The sequence below is a fragment of the Eurypyga helias genome, unplaced genomic scaffold (genome assembly GCF_000690775.1).
Source record: "Eurypyga helias isolate BGI_N326 unplaced genomic scaffold, ASM69077v1 scaffold18859, whole genome shotgun sequence".
NCBI lineage: Eukaryota > Metazoa > Chordata > Aves > Eurypygiformes > Eurypygidae > Eurypyga > Eurypyga helias.
The window spans coordinates 7,428-30,560 of NW_010271576.1; the positions used below are offsets into that span (position 1 = coordinate 7,428).

The following is a 23,133-nucleotide window of genomic DNA, read 5'->3' on the forward strand; positions in this document are numbered from 1 at the left end:
GGGGGGTGGGTTACAGGCTTCTGGGAGAAGCTGCTGGAAGCTTCCTTGGCTCCAAGTCGGATGCGATGCTGTACAGTGGTAGTACCCAGTGGGGGTGGGAGGGGGCCTACTGGAGCAGGCTGCTCCCAAGGGACAGCACACCACGGCAGGACCCACTGCAGCAGCTCGTGAAGAACTGCAGCCGTGGGAGGGGCTCACGTTGGAGAAGTTGGTGGAGACCTGTACACCCGGGGAGGGGGGCCCTCAGGGGCAGAGGGTGAGGAGTCACGGCCCCCCCCATGGCAGCAGAGACGACGTGTGATGAACCGACTCTAACCCCCATTCCCCATCCCCGTGCTGCTGTGGGGGAGGAGGGAGAAATCAGGAGCAAAGCTGGGCCCGGGAGGAAGGGGGAAGGTTTTTAAGACCTGGTTTTGTCTCTCATTATCCTCTGATTTGACTGGTAACTAATTAAAATGCTCTTTTCTCCTCAAGCCCAGCCTGTCGTGCCCGTGACTGGTGAGCGACCACTCCCTGTCCTTGTCTCAGCCTGTCTCAGCCCCTGGGTTTTGCCTTTTTCTTCCCATTCTCCTCATCCATCCGGTGGGGAAGGAGTGAGGGAGCAACTGTGCCGTGCTTCCTTGTCAGCTGGGCCTGAGCTGCAACCGGAAGCCCCCAGAGCCAGGCTGGTGGTTGTGCGATGACTTTTCAACTTCCTGATTAAGAACTTGAGAAGCTCATTGGCTTTTTACTACTTAGAGCCTGTGGGCTGTGCTTCATTAGCCATGACTACCTGTAAGGGAAAGCCCCTTTGTAACTGTCCCTGCATTCTCCTTGCTCCTTCTCAGGTTCTCTGCAAGTTTTCCTACGCTATCCCAGAGGGAAAACAGAGTGTTTCGAAGGTCTCTTGGTACCGCAGCCGAGAGGCACTGGGGCACGTGGCCGTAAAAGGCAGGTTGGTTTTTTGAACTCGGGTACTCCGTATCCCGTTCCAGCCCAACCAGGTGTGTTTGGTAGAAACCAGACTAACCGTTACTGATCAGAAAAGGCTGATCATGGGCACAAAACCGTGCAGCTCGGGCAGGCTGGGGCACACCCTCAGCAGGAGCTGGAGGAAGGATGGACGCTCGGGAGGAAGTGGGGCGTCTCCTCCAGAAGACTTGACTGCGAATGCTCGTCAGTAAGGTACCATGTACGAGGGGAAGAGGCTGTGTAAGAGTAGGGAAAAACAGGGAAGGATACATCTGCTAATTACAGTTTTCTTACACTGCCTTGTTAGCCCTGCTGCCAAAACCCACAGCGGCTTTCTGCTTGGTGGACACCAGCCCCTTTCAGCAGGCGGCTACGCGACCCCCATCTCCTCACAGAACTGGGAGACGTTGGTCTGACGCCGGTTTCGCTGCACAGAAACATTCACATCATCCCACGGGGTTAGGGGCGTCGGGGTTCTAATCTCCGTGCACTGTGCTCACACTGACAGTTCGCATTTTACAGCTTCTTCATCCTACTGCAGATCTGGTTGGGGAAAGAGATTCTTCCAAACCATCTGACTGACTGGCACGCTCTGGTTGCACTGCACACAGCTGGGCTGCAGGAAGGGAGGCAGATACAGACCCCTGAAAAGCACACGGTAACCAGGGCCCATCCTGCAGCGCTTCCAACCGTAACGTTACGAAAGACGATGTGAACCGCAGGAACGAGCAGGGAGGAGAGAGGATACAGGGGAGGAGTTTCCCTTAGGGACTTTGACTTATGAGGTTTGGGCACTATCTGCAATGCAGGACTTAAATTTACTGTGAAATTTGCATTCTGACTTCCTCTAGAATCTCTCCCCACCTTTTTCCTCCCCCTGGCAGGGGCAGACACCGGGCACAGCTAATGCTGCAGGGACTCGGTGTCTTGGCCTGATAACAACTGTCTTCTGCCTGTACCCACGTTCCTGGGATTTTAGAATAAATAGAAGCATTGAAGTGTGTTCTTTTTTATTCCGCAACCGCAGCGACCCAGAACAACGTCATACCGTTAAAACGCAAGGAGTGAGGCTGCGGCACCAAGGTCCCAGGGAAGGGCACGGTGTGCAGACCTCAGCAGGCAGTGGGAAACGGCCAGCGTGCAACTGTACAACACTTGTGTTCTCTCAGAGCACACGTGCTTCTGGAACCATCTGCTTTTCTGATTAACATCCATCTAAAAATCTTGTGTTTTCAAGTCTCCTGAAATACACACCAAGTCCTCCAACAGCGAAGAGCATTTTCCTTCAGGATGGGATATTGCCAACTAGATGCGCTGGAAGCCTTTCCCTGGTCTGGAACAAAGACAGTCCGGAAGGATGATGATCTGGACCTGTAGCTCAGCTGCCTCCCTGTAGCATCCTTCTCGGAGCTGCTGTGTTGGTGTCGGGCTGGTATCCCATCGCTTGCAGAGGTGTCCTGCAGGACCTCAGCTGCTGGCAAGTCCAGTATTAAACCGTCTGTGGTTATTTTCACGTAGGCTACTGGTCTGTGAGCTGCCCAGCCACGCAGGTGCTTGCGCAGGACCTCGGATGTGTCCTGTGCCAGCAGGAAGAGACCGGGAAGCAGACAGAAGCTACGGACCAGCAGACTCATACCCGTGCAAGACAGCCCGAAAGTGCTGGGGAGTGTGGATGCACGCTAAACTCCCGTCTCTCAGGCACTGAAATATATACAACTCGTGTAACTGGCCTGGCTTTAGTGGCTCTTGGGAAGGATTTGCAGCTAACTATCCCGAAGGAAGGGAAACGAGTTCTGCCGGCCTGTCAGCCAGCGGAACTCATGGGGGGCTGGCACGGTGTAAACACTCTCCGAAGGACATCCCTCCTGCCGCGCTGAAGGAGCTCCTTCTGCAGGCAGACTGGTTCCTGAAGCGTTACCTTGCTCAGATGCCTCAGCTCTAGCCGCAAGATCTGTGGCCACAGGACGGACGTTCAGGTGGGTGGTAGCACTATTTACAACGCTTTGGAAGCGTGGGACCCTCTGTGAACCTTTACAAAATGCACTATTTACAGTCTCAACGTCACTCCATATGTTGACTTTCTGTTCAGCCCCAGGATTCACTCTGCAGCGACGGTGCTATTCCAGGTGCTGATTCAGGAAGGCAGCGCCAGCCTCTGGATTCTAGTTTTCCCTCACGCAGTCTTGATGTACCTTCTAGCCAGACCAGCAGTTCTGACGTGAATTTGACCTATTTTCCTTTTCTAATCCGTATATTCCCAAGACACATTTATACAATCCTTCCCTTGAACAGATGACAGCAAGCTAGGACCGGACCCAGCTGACTGGCACCCAGAATGAATCCTTGTTTAGTTTCTCCAACAGAGTTTTCAGCTGATGACACGCACTCTGCAGATCTTCTTTCACCAGTACGGTGTCAATTAAATGGCCATACTGCTCTTCAATGAATGCTGCTGAATTAATAATCTCCAGCTGGTCTTCATCCTGCTGAGCAACACGAGAGGACGGTAAGAAACTTCCAGCACGTCTTTGATTACCAGAATTTCCACGTATATTAGCACAGCAAGTCAGGACTTTGAAAGGAAACGGAACGAGAGCTGCCACTGCTAGGGAAGGTACCGAAGGTACTACAGCCGAGCTGGAAGAGGAGCCTACTACTGCTGGAGGCTGCAAAACTGCAAGGGGTGATAGGGGACAGGAAAAATCATGTTCCAGGAGGGACAGAAGACAGTGATGCTGCATTTTCTGAAGTTAAGAGTCGCTGCCTAACCTAACACCAGGCAGTTGGATTTCTCAAAAGCTGAAAAGGGATGCTGGACCCACTGTCCCAAGTTCAGTAATTTTAAGGGCTTACAGCAAAACTTCCCAAGTAAACAGAGTTCTGTAATGTGTAAATTCACGTTCGGGTTACCCAGAGCACCGGCATTACGCACCCTCAGTACTTCTGTTTGTGGTTACACATCACCAGTTTGCAGCTGGCTTGGTCCCTGCAAGACGTCCACGCGCTGCGTTTGGTGCGTACCTGGTTCCAGCCTGGGCAGCATCACTGGAGGTACAAGGAGTGGCCACCCTTAACCCTCCCCTGGGGCAGCTCCTCAGAAATGGAACGTGATTATGGGTTTGTCTGTGTCAGTAGCAGCTTCCCCTGAGTGACACGTGTGGATCCACCCAGAGGACCAGCACTTGGCTTGGCGTTACTTAGAGTCCAGTTAAGGGAGCAAAAATCTCCTTCTAAGGTTCCAGCTGCAAGATTGGATGTGCACAGGCCCCTCAGTGCCTGGCTGTGACTGTCATGGAAGAGGAGCTCTTCCATGTGGTGGAAATGCTTGCCCCAACACCGCCTTCGGGGCTGAGGGAGAGTAAGGCTGGAATACTTACAGGGGATGAGATTTCTTCTGACAAGGGAGACTTCAGGACGTGCTGCTTCTTTTCTGGAACGAGCGGCTTCACAAAGATCACGTAAGGCTTGAACTCAGGAGTCCTCAAGTGCTTTACTGCCTGTGAACAGATGCCGTTTGTTGCAGCATTTGGGGTTTTTGTTGGCTGCATGTCAGTGATCTGCTCGAGCCGGGTTAACAGTTTCACTGGTACACGCAAGGGTGAAGCCCTGTGTACTCTGCACCTGAGCACAGTAACCACCCGCTCTCCACGAGAAAAGTCCGTGTCCTAGCCAGCTTACGAGCCAGGGGCTGCCCGCACACCCGCCTCGCTGCGCATCAGTATTTGGCAACGTACAGAAACCATCGCCTGGACAGGCAGGTTGTGGTTTGCTTTAAGAGGCCAAACACGAGGAGTTTTAAACCCAGGATTCATCTGGGGTGGAATCACAAGCCCGTCCCTAGCCCGGTTCCAAAATGCGATTCAGAGATCAGCTCCCGGCACGGAGGGACGAAGAGCAGGGATCCCGGCCCCGGCTGTAACGCCAGCGGTGCCTCAGCGGCACACGGCAGGAACAGGACCAGAAAGCCCATCCCTGTCGAAGCATTCCAAGCAGGTGATGCACAGCTCTCCTGCAGCGAGGGAAGAGTCTCCCATGGAAAACTGACGCCGCAGCAACTGAACGGCTGGGAGCTGTAAACGCTGAGCTGCTTTCCGAGAGCCAGGGTCAGCCCACCCCTCAGAAACAGGGTTCTGAGACCAAGCAGCCACGAGCACTGACCACCACTGGCGCCTGCGGCTGGCAGCCGGGTGGGAGAGACTTGGGGTCTTCAAAATAAGCTGCAGAACTTACTTCAGGTACCACGTCCACCAAACACACCTTCTTTTTGGCCATCACGGACCGGATTGCCTCAAGACTTGTACCATACAGGTTTTCTTTGTATTCTCCGTGTTCCACAAATCTAGAAAGTCAATTCATTTTTAAATACCACCCACAAAGATGTTTAGCTTACAACATTTGACAGTGGTTTCCTCAAGTCACAGCAGTCAAATGGGGCAGGGGGGAAGGGCAGAAAATCAAGGTGCGTGGGAGAGGAAGGTGGGGGATGTGGGTGGGGTTTTTTAATTCTTTGTCCCCACATTTATTTTCTTCCTCTGGTTGCTCAGCAGCACTGGCCTTCCTCACATCTCACCAGCAGCTCACCAGTGCTGCTGACAGGTAGGGGAAGGTGCTATGTGAGTTCAGGTGACTGAGTTCAAAGCCCAGCAGAAGGCAGAGGCGGGTTTTCACAGAAAATAGAGCGGAGCTGGCAAGGATGCAGGCTCCAACTCTCCCACCTTCTGGGAGGCCAGCCCGAAACCTGTCCTTTGAGGAAAGACACTCTTACAGAAGTCCTTTATAGCTGCGGATTCAGTCTACAAAGTGCTTTGAAGTGGAGGTAGGAATAAAACTCATAATCCACCGTATTCTATGGAGAGTAAGCGGCCCAAGGCAGCATTTGCTACTGTCGCTACATTCAGTTCTGACCCATCGCTCCACGCAGGATACAAAGGCTTAACTAACAACTTACCATCCCCTCACTGACCCCACGTTCTTTCTATGCTGCGTGTTACTAAACCTGTGAGTTCACGCCAACAGCCCGACGAAACAGAGCGCTTTCCTGGGAAAGCTGACCCCTTCTGACACACCTGCTCCAACTCTACCCCTGCTTTCGGAATCCATAGGATGCAAGATTGAACCACCCGTATCTTTGAAACACAGTCAGTTATTTTAAATTAACTCACTTGTTTTGCTGCACATCTGTCTCAAAGGACTGCTTAGAGACAAAATTGTATTCTACTCCCTCTTTCTCATGACTTTTCTTTGACCTGGTCGTATCTAGGAGAGAACAGAAGCAAGACACAGGAGACCAGTCAGGCTTTGCAAACAACTCTCTTTCTCTGTTCACTTCCAGACATGCTTTCATGGCCTCCAGCAAGGCTGCTGCACACTGGCAAGTTCAAATTAATATAAAATATAAATCAAACATTATCACTGGGATTTAAACTATCTAAAACCGGCAAGACCAAAGATGCAAGTGTTCTGCTCAGAAGCCTCTTCGCTGTCACTGACGCAAAAGGCACCCTTCTTGCAGCTGGCAGGAGCAGTAGAGAATATCCTATGGGAAACAGCACCTCTGAACTGCTTGGAATATTGGACTCTCACTTTCTTTGAAACTTAGAAAATAAAAATCAGAAATATATAAAGTCCTATTATATTGCCCCTGAATTTACAGTAGGAATATCCCTAGCTGCTTTCCCCTGCTACTGTGAAACTCCCACCACGTGCGTCCCTCACTCCTGATGCTGTGATTTACAGAGTCACAGCGTGGCAGGGGTTGGAAGGGACCTCTAGAGCTCATCTAGTCAAACCCCTGCCAGAGCAGGATTCCCTAGAGTAGATCCCCTCTCAGCCTCCTGTGCAATCTGCACTCTTGGTTTTTCTCCCATGTTCTGTTTCTGGGTCTGTTTCGTGGATGCTGAGGATCTGTTCACTGGGGAAAACACACTCCAGAGCCGTCAGCTGAGCCAAGAGCATTCCCAAGGGCGTGTGGCCAAGTAACGCAGCGACGTGGTCAGCTCTCAAGGGCACGCACAGCCTGTTCTAATGAGGAGGGCAACTTGAGGGACTTCTGAAACAGATGTAACGGAGAGCGACACCCGAGTCGCCGTCCATCCATGCGGGCAGTGCTCCCCACCAGCCGGCACTGATGGAACCAAGCGGCGGCACGCAACAGGCAGTAAGTTTTACTCACGTGGAACTGCGACACCATACTCCTGCGGGTTCTCGGACACCACCTTCTGCTTCAGCTCACTTAATCTGGCCCCCAAACAACCTAATAAAACAGAACCGACTGACGTATTTCTGTGTGGAATGAAACCCCACAAAGAGAATAAATCTGCGCATTTTACACAGGTAACAGGATACGGGAGCGAGTGTGGAGCAACGCGTGTGCGAGGGGCCTCGTGGCCTGCCGCGTCCTGCTCGGAAGAACCCCCGCCACAAAATGAATCCTGCAACAGCTGCGGGACAGGCCTCTGCCAGGCTCTGAGCCAGCAAACGCGTAACCTTAGCGGGCAGTTTTCTGAGATGCCCTGGACTGCTGTGGCATTCTGGGAAAAGCTGCTGAGCAGCCTGAACTAAAATGGCATGCAACGTCTTGTTCAGCAAGCCTAGTCTCTACCTTTCCATCAGTTACTCTGGCAGCCTAAGTCTGCACTGGTTTGACTGAAAACTGACGGAAAGTCTACTGGAAAAACCGAGAAATGGTCCTGCATCGCTGGTTTTAGGGTTTGGTGACTTCGGTTGGGTGTTGGTTTGGGTTTTTTTTTTTAAATGTCATTTAAAAGAAGATAACTTCTGACCAAAACCAGAAAAGCCCTAAAAAAGCCCACTAGGACCACAAAAAGACCTAAAGAAAAGCCTTTTGGAGCGCAGGTGGTAGAGGAAGAGAGAGAGGTGAAAAACTTTGAACGCGTTGTGTATCTCACCAATCAAAACCACCACCCTCTGCGGTTCACCAGGCTGCTGCTGGTACTTGGTGACTTCTTCATACGTCAGGAACTCCACTGTGTCCACCTGCTCCACCGGCTTTCCTTCGCTCAGACTGTTCTCCTTCTCTTTACGACTCAGTCTGAAGCTCCTGCGTAAGCCAGCTGTAGGGGAGAGATACGAGCCCGTGTCTCCACCTGTGGAAATGCTCAACGTGTGCAGCTACAGGTTACTCTGGCTCTGAATAGGAGTTATCCCCAGAGATGTTTTACATCATCAAATCCCTGCACGCACGCTCATCTTAGGGATGAAAAACGTGCATAACAGGTAGAAAACCAAGCACCCCCCTCCCGTCGCCTTGAGTTGCCCCGTGCTGGTTGTGCCAGAGTCCAGTCATGCCTCTGCGCAGACACGGTTCCTGGACAGGTGGGAGGTTTTCCCCAAGGCAAATAAGGCACTTCTTAATGCGGGTGCGGTTTGGGTTTTGGGAAGGGGGGAGAGGGGGGTGTTAGGAAGAGGAAGGGGATTTTGGTTTCTCACCTATGTACTGTCCGTTGAAATAGCCTTCACAGTCACAGTCTTCTGTAAATTAAAAGGGGGGAGGGAAGGGCAGGGGGGAGGGGAGAGTGAGAGAGGAGATAAGAGACCTTAACCAGCGCCTGCGATCAGAGTCTGGCTAACTGGGGAGGGAAAGGGAAGTTTTATATCCTGCCTTACACACACATACTTTTAACACAAATAATGGCACAAAAGCCCGATTTGCCTTGGTGAGCGGTTCCTGTTTTGACAGATCCTCGACGCTGATGCTGCACAACAGAACTGTACGAGTCTGTGTACCGGGTTCCCTGAGTCTGTGCCCTCAGCGTTCACCAGCTCTGCTCAGTCCTGCTGCTAAAAGTGCATTTTCAGACCTGAGACAAAAGGCGGCTCCGCAGGCAGAGCTCCCTGTGATGTACGAGTTGGTCAGCTGGTGCGACTGTTGCTGACCTTTCAGTAACGTCTGGGCTCGAGAAAAGGGAATCAGAGGTGACAAACAGGAGCACTAAACACCTTCGTTTTGACTACGTTAAATTATCGTCCTAAGAATTCTTCACTAAAAAGGTGAAGATTTGTCTACATGTGTGTAAAACAACATGCAAATCCATGGTAAAAAAAGCCAATCTACCCCTCCTCAAACCACAACCACCCCCAAGGCCCCTGAAAACAAACCCACGATACTCCTCTGCACACCACACTGTAATCCTAACACCCATACCACCTTCTCCGGCTTCCTGACAGAGACCTTCAGGGCTCATGAACATGCAGGCCCCTTGGCCTTGCCATGGCCACAAACCTCACCTCGGGAGGGAGGGGTGCGGCTCTGGGACGAGCCTGGCTGCAGGCAGAGCGCTGCCAGCCGGGCTGGCTGCAGGCATGTGGCCACACAAGGCCAGCGCAGGCTCCTAAACCGCTGCGGTGACGGAACGTCCTCGTCGCCGCAGGCGCCATCAGAGCTGGTGTCTGTCGCTGAAGACAGGCTGCGGCTTCACACTCGCGCTTCGTTAGGCTATACCGCTCCCAGCCACCTCATTCTAGACTGGGATTAGCACTCGCCGGCGTGGATGGCATACCGATACTTAGCGTGTTACTCTCGAGAAGGACATGGGAAAATCCCCAAATCACAGCATGCAGAAAGTACCTGGGATGGGGAGAGGCACGTGGCACAGTAACACAGACGCAGTGGGAGCCCAGCACAGCTGCTCACAGGGAACGCAGCACAGGACAGTGCGAACGGGCAGTGAAGGGAGGTCAATTCGGGCAGATAAGGTGCTCCGAACTGTTCGCCCCCAGTACTGCCATGTCTGTTTTAAAATATCAGACACAAAGACGGCACATCCTGCCGCTCCGTCAGCCTTGCTCAGGAGCAGAGAGCCCCTGTAAAAGCGCATCAGCTGATTAATCTTTTCTCCTGAATCGGGAGCCCAGCTGGAAGTTATGATTATCTAGGCCATCAATCCAAACTCAGTTAATTTAAATAACAACTCAGGAAAAAACTGCTGGAGGAACAAGCTGTACCTAGGCTGCCCGTTTCTGGGGGTTAGCAAGCATGGTAGAGGTTTCTCTTCAGACAGAGAAGTGAGGGTCGTACCTACCTTTATCAGAAGACTGGTCATCTGTAGTCAGCATGAAAGGCAGAGTTGGTGTGATATTAAAAGACTGGAAAATGAGTGAGTAAAATTTAGAGGGAATGGAAAAGGTGGTTATTCTGGTCTGATTTGGTTAGCAGGCTTTTCACTCTTAAAAAAAAAGAAAATGCCTTTGAACTGACTGAAGCCTATTTGCTAAAACGTGGTTATTACAAGCAGTTATCAGCTTAATTGTCTCGAGGGTTCTTACAAAAGCCCAAGTAGGCACCCTCATTACTAACAGCAATGGAAACTATTTTGGAATAGTTTTGTTTCAGTAACGCTGCTTGACAATTTGGTCAAGCATCTTCTCTCCTCTCTCTAGCAGAACAACACCCATAGCCCTCCGTGAGCAGCAGCCTGCGGTCAGCAGTTCACTCCCACGATGGAAGATGGACAATCTCCAGATTCCTGGCCTACACGAGGGTGGCAGTCCCAGCACATCTGGCTACAGAGCCTCAGGGCTGCCCTCAGCAGCTGTGCTGAAGTACCCCAGAGCAACAGGAACATCACAGTCTGGGATAACCCGGGACGTCTCCTGCATTTCACCACTGACTAGCAATTTCGCCACAAGCAGCGATTCCTGTGTGAATAATTCACTGGCTGAGGTGCAGAGCTGTAACCAAGAATTAGTTTAAAGTCTACTTGACAGCAGCTCTGACACACGTGGTGTTACCAGCTCCAGTGACTTTTATGCTCCTTAAAGCGACAGTTTGTCTTCAGATGAGCTTGGGCGTGTGTCACGTGTTCACGTACGAATTTCAAGCACACTTTGGGTCACTTTTGCAGCTTCCAAGTTTCAAACTACAGATAAAATGGGGCCTGTAGCAAATTTTAAAGCACCTGAACAATGTGTAAGGCCTCATGTTCCTGAAAGCAGGAAGAAGAGGACACCCATGTTTTTTGAAAACAATAGGTAGTTGCTACGCTGAATGAAGCTCAAGCCCAAATCCTCCCACGTGGCAGCCTGCATCCAGTCAAATCAGCCCATGGCAGATCACACAAACCAGACTCGGCCACAGCGATATCGACAGAACAGAAAAATACAGAGAAAAACACAGTTGCCGAAGGAACGGGAGAGACTTACACAGCGGCTTCCTCGCAGTCCTGGGATTCTGCAGAGTGCCTGTTGTTCTTCGGTAGGTCAGCCGTCTAAACAGAAAATGGTTGTGGTTTAGCCACGTAAGCCCAGAATTAAAGACCAGAGAGAGCGCTGAATGAAGAAGGGAAAGTGCTAAAGACCTTTTCTTTAAAACTGTGCTGGTCCCAGAGTGTCACTGATAAATGACAGAGACCATTATAAGTCATCTGGAGATTTCGTACATCAGAGCAAAGACGTCAACAGCACGTTACTTTGATCCATCTAATGTTTACCCCGTATTTCCCTTTCCCCACCCCATCAAAATAGCTGTCCTGTTCCATTCTAATTCTGCGAGAATCCAACTTCTATTTGCCATTTTTCAAAGGATGGACAAGATTCCCATCTGCCACCCCCCTAAACTGCTAACCTCAAAGAACTCCAATGTAGATAACCTTTGTCCAGAACGCTAACTGTGGCTGTGCACACCCAAAAATCATCCACTGCCTTCCAGATCCACTGGAATTTTTCTGCTGGCAAAGGCAGCGTGACCCAGCTTGTGGGAAAATGCAAAAGCCAAGCATCAACTAACATTTTCTGAAGGGTTAAAATCAGGAGCCGGAGCTCAACTCCTCGCCCAGTCTTCTCTAGTGTAAAGACCAGACCCGCGGGGGATTTTGGCTTTAGCAGACACACAAGTATTGCTGTAACCATCAAGCTCTAGGTGTGCGGGTCCAAGCTGAACACTCTCTTCTAAGCGAGCAGATCACAGAGACACTTTTCTTTACTACTACATGCATAAATTCAAAATTGTCACAATAAATCAGCATTTCCCCTTGCACTCTGGCAGTGCAAGGCTGTGAAATACAGTGTCCCCAAAAGCCAAGAGTATCAGGAGACTGATATTCCACATTTTGTTTCATACGTGTTTGTTCAGCCAGCGCTTCTGTCACGCTACAGAGCATAAGCCACTGGCAAAGCAGCCAAGGAAAGCCAGGAAGAAGAATCTAATTGGAGAAGATGGGGCTCTTCAGCACTTGGCTCTAAGCATCAGGTATTCCCCCAGGATGATCCTGCCCTTCCCTTCCTGTGAAAAAAACCCAGCATAAAAAAGTGTGACACTGTGGGTGTGGAAAAGGTTCCATAATCTTCACTGACAAACCTTTCCTGGAACTGCTTGGAGGGGATCAAACCTGCTCGGAGGTTGGTGTCTCCGACACGCTTTGCTTGCCACCATGTGGGATCATCTTGGCTTACAACTTCTAGGACATGTCGCCTCTTGAAGGGCAGCCCAGCCTCCTGGCAGGGGATGGCTCTGTCTTCTTTGGGATTATAGCAGAAAAGCGCCCTCATAAACACCTTTAAAAGAAAGCAACACATCCTTTCTTCTTGGCCTGTTTGGCATTTCAAACTGCCTTAAAAAGGCTTCCCCAGTGCTCCCACTGCCAACTGTATCTACTCATGATCTCTCCTGTATGCCGGAACATGCCACAGACAAAGGAAACAAAAAACTAAGGGGAAGGAGAAAACAACAGAAGGGGTTTATGGCAAAGTTGCCCAATTGTTAATACGGTCCTTGTATGCCAGGATGATGCAGACTGAAGCCATCCCAGTCATTCTACTGAGTAGAAGGGCATTTTACAACAAGAAACTGCTCAATGATCTTTTTAGCTCGGTGCTGGGTCTGTGACACTTCTCACTGACACAGCAGGAGCCGCATTCCCAGAGATGCCGGCACTGAAGTATGGAAACGCGTGTTTTGGCATCTCCCCAAGCACGCACCTTGCTGTCTTTCAGACGATCTTCTTCTCTGACAGCGGGAATTATTTTTAACGTTATTGACCCCTGAGCCTGAGCCTGAGGAAGAGAGAAACGGTTTCACTTTGACAGCAGGACAAGGACAGAGCAAGACTATTCAAATCTCAGTTCAGGAGCTGCCATCTGTCTCTTCTCAGAACCTGAATGGGCCAAGCTAATCCAGGGTTCGTTACAGAGGCAACCGTGGGGCCTCCCAACCGTGTCTTCCCATGGAGACACCCACGGGAACTACTGGGCTGGAAGGCATTCAGAGCCTTTGCTGGCTGTCAGGCCGGCGTTCGTTTCGGGCACCGAACGCTCCTGCGGCCTTCAGCACAGCGCCCACTGCCACGGTCGGCCTGCCAAACCCGCAGAGTGCTCCTCTGTCGCCCCAGTGGCTAACTAGTTAGGGGGAACGGTTAACACGGGCAAAGTAAACATCTGCTTTCGCCCCGACACGCTTTGCTCAGGAATGTCAGTTCTGAGTCACGGAAATCAAAAGGCACGTTTCGGCGCTGGGCAGCCCGGAACAGCTGCCCAGACTCCAGAATCTGCCCGACTCCAGGTGCCCTTGTTGGGCTGAGGTGCCCCGTGTCCTAGCGAAGCCTGCTATTCCTCACAGCTGGAAAGGGAAACCCAGACAATCGGCTGGAACAAACATTTGTTGCTCTTCCCCCAAATTACACCGTGAAAAGGAAACGATTATGCTGCAGGTGTTTCAGATGGGACAGGTAACAGCATCCCAGGGTCCCCCCAAATAAAGTTTTACCCTGCACTTCAAAGGACGATTTTCACCCTCCCCTCAGCCCTCCAGGTTCAGAGCAGTCATTATCCTTAGTCGGCCTAGCCCGCTCTCAGTTTCAATTAGGCGATGGGAGCGATGCCCCACACACACGTCAGCCCCCTAGAGCCGCCGTTCTTCCTGCATCCCCAACTCCGCTCCGCGACAAGGGGGAACTGCCGACAGAGGCGGGGGCGGAGAAGGCGTCACCGAGATTTGCGGGCACCAACATTAGCGAAGCTCCACACAAGAGTCTGCTAATGTGGCAAAGGATGGGCTGAGCTCTGCCGGCCACCGCCGAGACGTCCTCCAGCCTCCTAGCACACCGCGTTACCAGCAGACTGCTTCTCCTCCAGGAACGCACTTTCCTTGGCACTCTGCCTGCCGCACCCAGCGCAAAAGGGAAGCTCCTGACAGAGCAGCACGTAACCTCCTTTCTGTACCTTACTCAGTACCGATCCCCATCACACAAGTTCCTGAGGTCAAAAGGAGAAGACTAACGCGCTGGGAGAAGGAAAACCCTTAATGCAAAGACAAGCAGGGATCTCATCGTTTAGGTCTATGCACATTTTCAACTCATGGTTAAACTTCATCACCTCTTGTAATTACTACATCACTCAACATAAACGATCGTGAAATGAAAATCAGTGCAGACCAAAATCTGACTTATTTCTTCCGGTCGTTTGTGAAGCACAGTAATACCATTGACTTCTCTTAGCTCATCTCCAACGTGGACAAGACCTGAAAAGATGGCAGGTAAATTAAAGTAAGTCTAGAGACCGGAAAGCACCACTCCTCTGATGTCAACCCAAGCCAACAGCATGCACCTCCTCTCCTCCCTCCCCCAGCTTCATGGATTTCCTACTAGAGCCAAGTGCCTCGGTTGGGAACGTGCCCTGAGGTCTCCCGCCCTTATTCCACAGGCATTTTTTTCATGCAGAACAGACTCGTAGGAGACTGGTGGGGACACAGAGAACGTGGCAAGATGCTCTAGAAAATCACTGCCTCTGCATGTGGATCGGCACTAAGAATGCAAAACTGGGATAGTTTCATGAGGGTGATGAAATCTTGGAGAGAGGGAACAGGCTGCTGACTCCAGAGGCAGGAATGGCATGGCCATCAACTGGCAGCTCAGCACTACGCAGCCTCAGGAGGAATGCTTGGCTAGTTCAAAAGGCCCTTACAAGTTTCAGGTTTGTTCACCCAGCTCAGTAGCCAAGGCTGTACTTGTGCTACGTAACCACTGTTAGCTGACAGACACCACTTCCTCAGGAGAGCAAAGAGACAACACCACCTGATGCACTGAAGAAACCAGGATCCTGCATTAGAGGTACAAACCATTCTCTTTTCTTCCCTCTGAAGCTTCGGCCTCCTCCCCCCACCCCCGCTGGCACACTGCCCTGCCGGCTGTGCTGGAGGAGAGCCTGCCTAGCTAAAGCAACAGCGCTGCTGAGGTGCAGAGGTGCTGAGCGCACGCCCCGGTCATTCCCCACGGCGTTGATCGGATCACGCCAATTTGAGGAACGGCAGCAAGCAAGAAGAAAGCTGTAATTAGCCAGTATTTTTTCACCACATTCATTCATTTTGGGATTGCATTACTTGTATATTAGAAAAGTCTATAGAAGAGTCTATAGATCTCATGTAAGGTCAGTTCAGCTTATTTTGTAAAATCTGGATAACCACCTTCCAGAAAACAGAAGGTCAAATACCACACAAATTAACCCCGTAGATCCTGAAGGCACACCGAGCAGACATTCAGCGTGCCGAAATTCAGCTGCCAAGCGCGCTCACCGCGCAGCCCCCGCGGAGCGGTTAAGGAAGGCCGTGCCAGCGGCGGCCTATCCCACTCTGAAGCTCGTTGGAATGATTTGTTCCCCAGCAGTGTCTGTCTCCCTCCACTGACTACACAGACAGCCTGCAGCCTATTTCAAACTTGCCATCTAACACCTGCCTGTTAACATTTCGATGGGCTGTTGTCTTTTTTTAACAAAGTGTGCGTATATTAAACACCCGTGCCCAAAGGACTGGCTTTGGAATGAACAGCCATCAGATTTGGTTAGGGATTATCGCCCTAGGTACCTCTGTACCGTACATGTGTGCATGCATAAGCTTAGACATTTTAAACCAGTTTAAAAATGGAATTTTAAACCCCCTTTTCTTCTGAAATTTACCGCTCCGGTCAGCTGCGCCACCTCTCATGATCCTTGCTACAATCACAGCTCCTGTATGCTCGTCTCTCCTGATGGTAGCTCCCTGAAATAAAACATACCCCACAAGACACCATGGTAAGAAGTTTGCTAAGGATACAGTGAGCAGTGCGGGAGCTTGTTCTTTCAGCTTTGTCTTCCTCCCTGACGGTCTGCACCCTTCTTCGCCTGTGTTGCACGACTGGGGCAAGGTGCGCACCCCTCGCGTTCCGCCAGCTCTGCCCAGTGCTTGTGCCACCCCCCGCACCGCAGTGATCCATGTCATGCGCGTGTGCCAAACGGCACGTCTGACCGTGGGGCCTCCCCGCGTGCCTCGGGCGCCCAATGCAGCCAGCACTTGCACACACAAAGGCAAGAGCTAAGTACTGACTTCTTTTTTCCTCCTCCTGCTCCACCACTGCCTTCTTCCACTGCCTGCTGGCCCTTACGGAAAGCACTCCAGCAGATCCCCTCCCCGCCGCAATGGTTCTCCTTAGGAAATAAATTCTTCCATTTGCATGGAATTAGCCCCCTGCCAGTAGGACGTTTACACGCAGCTGTCACAGACACGCTTGCATCACTGACGTCGGGGCCAAGGAAGAAGGTTTTAATTCACTGAACGGCAGCTACAATGTGAAAAGCATTAGTGTGTGATCAGCATAAGGCTCATCACACGCAGTTTCCTCCAAGATCGCGTCCCCTGCCTTCCGTGCCGCTACAAACCTGCCAGTAAAGCACCCCAGGCAGAATTCTGCAGGGGCATTTACCAACGTTTTCCTTCTATGCACCTTTCCCAGCTCCAGAACACTCCTGATTTTCCCGGCCACTCGTGCCTCCTCCACACTGACAGTAATGCTTCTGCGCTACCGCTCTGCACCTGGCAACGGGTTACCGTGTGTGTACCAAGGGTTCTTTGTTTTTCACCAGCCGAACAATCTTCACTGACTCCTCATCGAAATCGTCATCAAAGTTCTCAGGCAGAGGTGGAAGGACTGGGTCGAAGTTCTTCTGAGCCACGGTGTCGTGTACTGCCAGCATCGCCTGCGTGAAGGAAACCAACAGGAACTGACGGGGAATGTCACAGTTCCCGGCTCTCGTGTTTCCAGCGTTATGGCACACTCTAACCTCCCCCTTCCCCCGCCCCACACGTTTGCCCGTTCTCTTCAATTAAAGCCGTATGCTGGTATGTGCCCAGAGTTAAAGTGAACCCAGGCAGTAACAAAGCCCAGATAAACTTACAAATGGGAGGACTATGGGGAACAAGAAGTTGAGAGAGGGTGTCTTTTTCCTTCCTCTCCCTCAGAAGCTACTGAGGGGGGAAGGAACGAAACAGGGCCCACGAAGCATGAAACGCCTGTGCTGAATCTTCCCAACCCCCTTCACATCCCACAGCCCGTGCAGGAACTCGCAGTGGAACTGAACCACAGGCAGCAGGAGGTTTTTCCTTTCTCTTAGGGACTCTCCGATATAACTTTTCCACTACAAACCATTCTATTGGAACTCTGCAAAGGAATTTCCTTAAGGTCCCGGTGCGTTTTTACCCGGAGATGTGGTGTTGACAACAGCTGTAGTAGCTCCTTCTCTTCGTTATTCACAGGTGCAGTCTGCAACTCTTCTATTACCTTTAAAATAAAAATTAACCACCTGAAAACAACAGGACTCCACCAGAGCAGATCACTACTTGGGAGAGTTTCTGGTGAGGGTTTGCTAACATCCACCATCCTTCAGCGCAGTGTGCACAGACCCAAACCAACCCCGGTCAGCGACGCGTGAATCCTGAAAGGGAAGAGAGCTTCATCTTCTGTTTCACTTTCATCAGACAGTTCCAGAAGGCATCACCAGAAATCAGGATCTTGGCCCCTACACGTACTTTTTAAGAGTCGTTCTGCCAATATAATATCAGGAATGAGTTCTGAAATTTTCAGTTCTATATGGAATTCCTCAGCGATACGTAAAACGCCACTCATATGCTCATGCTGTGGTAAGGAGGTTTAATCTCTCCGTACCCAGGTAGCATCACCCATGTGGAACCATCAACAGTAGTTCCCCTGTTCCCCTGCAAAGCCTGGATACCAAAACGTGTCCTGGAGTCTCAGACCTTCCAAAACCAAAGGTAAGGGAAATAATAGAAGCCCTTTCACACTGGCTGGGTGGGGGGAGAGAGTAGTGGGGGGAGTGAGGGAGAAGGAAGGGAGAGTGGGTCGAGGCAAGAGGGATTTCCTTTCCTGTAAAGCCAGGTCACACAGCCCTGCTAAAACTTCCCCTCTGCGGTTTAGAAGGTGGTGATTTAGCAGGACTTGTCAGGCAGCAGTGCTATTCCACGGGGGCGTGAGACTGTCTGTGGGAAAGAGGGAATGCTGCAGGTTAAGATGGGGCAGCGGGGTCTGCTGGCTTTGCTAAGGGAGGAATTCCAGCTCCCAGCCCTTCCCCAACCCTTTGGAAGGAAACAGGCACAACCCGCTTGTAAAAAGCTGTCAGAGGCCTTTGCAGAAGTTTCTGTTCCAGGCACGTGGCATGTTACAGACAAACGTAAGCTACAGCTTTGCTCTGTGAGCACGCTGGGGATGTGTGACCAAGAGCAGCCCTGCAGAGGACTCGGGGATACCGATGGATGGAAAACCAGCCCAGAAAACCAGCTGTATCCCAGGCTGCACAAGAAGCGTGGCCAGAGGCCCAGGGAGGCGATTCTCCCCTCTGCGTTCTCGCCAGACACACACCACCCTCCCCCTGCACCTGGAGTGCTGCACCCAGTTCCAGGGTCCCCAGTACAAGACAGGCACGAACCTGTTTCAGCACGTTTGGAGGAGGCCACGGAAAGGGGCTGGGGGCTGGAACACCTCCTGTGAGGAAAGGCTGACTGAGTTGGGCTTGTCTAGCCTGGAGAAGAGAGGGTCCAGGGAGACCTTATTGCTGCCTTTCAGTGTGTAAAGGGGCCTTAAAAGAAAGATGGAGCAAAACTCTGTACCAAGGCCTGCAGTGACAGGACATGGGGCAGCAGCTTTAAACTGAAAGAGGGGATATTTAGGTTGGATATAAGGAAACATTTTTTCACAACGAGGGTGCCAAGATGCTGGAACAGGTTGCCCAGAGAAGCTGTGGATGCCCCACCACCGGAAACACTCTTAAGCCCTGTCCAGGCTGACTTTGAACCACCCGACCTGGTGAGAGGCGGCCGTGCCTGCGGCTGAACGGTCACACTGGGTCCGCAGGGTCCCACTCAACCCAAACTGTTCCACGTCAACAGCAGCGCTGCTGGGGCTGTAACGCATTTTAGTCCCCAAGACCGAAAACTTAGCTGGGATAGTCTGTAGTCGAGAAAGAATCACTTTTTGCAGCCTCTCCCTTAGGAAGGCCATTAATATCACCCTTCTGTTCTACCTGCCTGTGCCTGTCTTTGCTGCACACGACGACACGGTGTTTCCGAGCTCTCATCTCCTTCATCCACTAGCCAACAGAGCCCAAACCCAGCTGGGGAAGCTGAGAAACACGTGCACATCTAGCTGAGAAACACGTGCACATCTAGCACCACCACAAACCTTTTATTTGTTAGAACAGGGCCTTAAACAACAGGAAAGTAAGGGGAGGAGAAGTTTTACTCACATCTTCAGCTAATCCCACTGCACTGTGCAGCACAGGAGTCGGGCTCTGTCGTTCATAGTGACGGAGCTTTTCATAAATCTGAAAAAGATTATTCCAGTACATTACTACAGAGACACAAAACATATATATACCTACACTGGAGTACTTTCACATTTAAGGAACATCATTTTTTCCAAGATGAGTGTCAGAAAAGTAACCTTTTTCGGGGTTATTTTTGTTCTGTTTAGGCATCTCAGCTTTCTTTTTGCTCACGCCGCTTTCACAGACAGGCAGAAAACCTGTTACGGCTCCAGCAGCGCGAGGGAAAAAACCAAAGCCTTCTCACACCGCTTTTTAGCTGCAAGCACTGCATCTGCTTTTTGACAGTCAAGTCAGAAATGGGCGTTCCAAACAGAATATGTTGTCAACCAACGCTCCTAATGTTTTTGCTTAAGTCAACACAGGCTTTAATCAATACACAGTTCTACCTAAAAAGTCTTTGGCAAAGGAAACAGTTGATAAATCAATGGAACAGTGAACAAGTAACCTGTGAGGAAAATGCATGTTCAGAAATGGACTTTTACCTTCATCAGGTAGCTGAGACTCTTCTCACTGAAGACGTCCCTAAGGAATCCCATTTCCTCCTTGTGATTTGAGTCAGGTCTTAGCTGAGATGTCAAAAGGGCCAAAGTTTCATGCAATCCTAAATTTCAAGTCAAGACAGAACAAAAGCTTTGTAGACAGTACATCTCATGGGACCTTCTACTGCAGACTTTACATCAAGTTCCTTTACTTGGCTACCACCTTGGCCGTCATGGGGCTGGCAGAGGTCTGTGCTCATCACCCACTCATTCCGAAACGCTCCCTTCCCCAGGGGCGGACGCACCTTAAGCTATCACATACCACATCAAGGCAAAAGCTACCGAAGCAACAGCTATTTTCAAGGACACTCCTCTTGAGGTTTCTCCACGTTAACAACCTTTGTTTCCAGAACAGCTAGCCCTCTAACAACCCTGGGGTCAGGAGAGTGCCACAGCAGCCTCACAAAATGCCTGAACAGCTTCCGGCTCTACTTCCCAAGCAACTCTGCTGACACGTGTTACTCTGCCCTTTCTATCCCCCAGGCACCCGTCGGAAGCCAGGTCTGACCAAAGGAGGAGAGGACGGGTGTAGTTTCTGCTGCAGGGGAAACAAAGCCTGTGGCTGGTTTCCTACAAAGCGCAGAAATCTTCGGCATCCCAACCGTGCGGTGCTCAGCACCAAACGAACATCAGCTCGTTCCTGGTGGACCATAACAACAAAACCAAACCAGAAAAGGAGGGGAGGGGGCGCAGGGGGCAGCCTAACGTGCTCCTTCGGCTCTGCTCTGCGTGAGCACGCTCGGATGCGGAGACTGCAGCTCGCCCCTGCTTTGCAGCCCCGCGCCACTCGCGTACGCGGCCCCCCCCCGGGCAGCACGCTGGTGGCAACCAGCTGTTGGCAGCGGGTTGCCAGCGCTGGGTTTCACGGCAAAAGGAAGAATGTGAACAAAGCTGATCAACGCCCCTTTACAGAACAGTAAGAACTGGCACAGCAAGCACAGAAACCGAAAGGGCTGACCTCTGACAAGCACGCGTAGGAGCCAGGGTTCTGCTGAGAGGACCAGGTTTGTCCGTAGCAGCCTGACCACCAGCGTATATTCAGGGGTCTCGGGTTCTTAGAAAACTGGGCGTTTCCTGAAATGGGACTAACTTTATTCATTTCCGCTTTTTATACTCCACCTTCCTTGACTTCTTTTAGGAAATTGCTAAGAAATTTAGTTGAAATATCTTAATTGTCTTTTATTTCACTCCAATTTGAATTAAATTTCCTGTGTGAAGCGCCTGCACTATGGTTTCAGTCAGTGATGTGTGGAGAGCACGCACATGAGTTACCTGAGTCTTCCGAAAGCACTGGCATGGCTCTGCTCCGGGCGAGACAGACGTTCAGCTTCAGTCAGCACGGCTGCTGCTTCTCTCGGGACCGCGGCTCGGAGGCAGTCCTGCAGCCAGCAGAGACAATACCCAAGCTCCAGCATGCAAGAAAACGGCAGTTGTTCCGAGGGGAAATCCCTAGTACATCTTTTCCTCAGGTGTTCAGTTTAACCCGAATCCGGCAGAGTCCTGCAGCTATTCCGCTACACAAGAACACCCCTCAGACAGTACATTTTATAATGACCATACGGTTTCCTGGCTGAAGCTGAGCTTCCCTGCTGTGTTCTCAAGAGTTTCAGAAGGCCTCAGCGACTGAAAAGACTGAAAAGAAGCCAGCAGGCTGCAGAACGGATGTTTAAAAGCAGCACTAAACACCATATGCGCAGAAACAGAGTGCGCAGGAGGACACCGTCACAAGACGGGTGTTCTGGGGCTTCCTACAAGCACAGCTCAGAGGAACCTACACGCCCCGGCATTCCGATGCAGACCGTGCTACGCCTACACGCAGCGCACTGAAGCTAGACGGAGCGTCACTCCGTCGACCCTGACCACGGGTGCTAAGGATGCTCCAACAACTACTGCTACTCCCACTGCTCACAAATGCCAAGAGATGCTTTTATTGCTGATTTTTCTTTTTTTGGCATGGAGGGCAAATGGCTCCACAGTAATTTCATTTCAAACTGCAAAAACGAACCCAGGCTGATAACCCTCAATCCAAGATGAAACACCTTGTGTTCCAGGGCAGTTAGAGTCTCGCTCGTGCTCATAAAACCCATCAGACTAACGCCTGCAGAAACACGCAAAAAGGTGTAGAAAGCATGTGGGATATTCCAACTCTGTGCTAAATGCCATAAGGGATGCTCCTTGTGCTTCTATTCGTCAAGAAACCTCGGATATTTTGATCACGTGACACGAGTTTGATGGGTGGCCGACTCAATCTGTATTTGGACTGGCTGCCTGAAAACACCGTCGTTCGGCACAGCAAATTAGCATTAAATAGCATTTCCTAAATTCTCAAGTTTCTCTGCAAGGTACTAAAATGTCAAGCCCAATAGTCACTTGTGTTTTGCCTCCCACATTTTCTACTGCTCCGTTTAATTAGTCCATCTGGCCGTCCCAACATAACCGAGCTCCCTATGCGAGTGAGCCGAGTGTTGAAATTTCACTCCAATCCAAGGATCACATCTGCTACACATGCATCTGATTAATTTTCAAAGTATTTTTATGAGCTGTGACGTAAGAAACAACCTTTCCCCCCGCGCAGAAAGGCGGCGGCGGGCCGTTCGATCGCCCCGGCTCCGGACTGCTCGCTGGGCTCCTCCGTCACCATCCCGGAAGGGGCCTCCGGCAGGTGCTGCCCACAGCCACACTTCCCTGGCCCCGCAGCCCAGGAAGAGCAGCTGTTTTCCAGACTCGGCAAAGAAAGCATTCTGTGTGCAAACGAGGGAAATGCTGGAACATCCCAAAGCCCTGGCAAAGGCGGAAGCCCCAGACTTAACGAGCTAGGCAGAGCAAAATGGAGGCTTTCCCCGGCAGGCATTTCCCATGCTCCGTAAAAATCCCATCAGCCAGGGCTGACTGGAATGAAGCCGGAAGAATGACGAGCATTCCGTATCCAACACTGCCACCAGCAGGCTCCACGTCAATACTCCGGGCTGGCTTCAAGGTACGAAATTCAGCCCCGGGCTGTTCTGCAGGAGCGCAAACCCAAAGCGGCAGGAACAGGCGCAGAGGC

General features: G+C 51.2%; 1 protein-coding gene across 1 annotated transcript; it reads right to left on the reverse strand.

Moving 5' to 3' along the window:
* Positions 1-3,254: 3,254 nt before the first annotated feature.
* MPP3 (membrane protein, palmitoylated 3 (MAGUK p55 subfamily member 3)) lies at positions 3,255-21,384 on the reverse strand. Its single transcript, XM_010158870.1, has 18 exons — positions 21,360-21,384; positions 20,031-20,149; positions 19,468-19,545; positions 17,409-17,489; positions 16,771-16,908; positions 15,853-15,934; positions 14,337-14,422; positions 12,886-12,960; positions 12,266-12,462; positions 11,113-11,177; positions 9,993-10,013; positions 8,401-8,442; positions 7,860-8,024; positions 7,124-7,204; positions 6,114-6,207; positions 5,182-5,290; positions 4,329-4,448; positions 3,255-3,437 (listed from the first exon to the last, which is right to left on the reverse strand). Exons 1-18 carry the CDS (start codon positions 21,382-21,384, stop codon positions 3,255-3,257), a joined length of 1,761 nt encoding a protein of 586 aa, XP_010157172.1.
* Between the last annotated feature and the right edge of the window lie 1,749 nt (positions 21,385-23,133).

Coding starts and splice junctions, on each gene's coding strand:
- MPP3 (XM_010158870.1), bottom strand. CDS start 21,384: ATGCCAGTGCTTTCGGAAGACTCAG. Junction 12,961..14,336: donor AAGAAATAAGTCAGATTTTG/GTCTGCACTGAT, acceptor TCTCTTCCTCAG/GCTCAGGCTCAGGGGTCAAT. Junction 10,014..11,112: donor GACTGCGAGGAAGCCGCTGT/GTAAGTCTCTCC, acceptor TGCTGACTACAG/ATGACCAGTCTTCTGATAAA.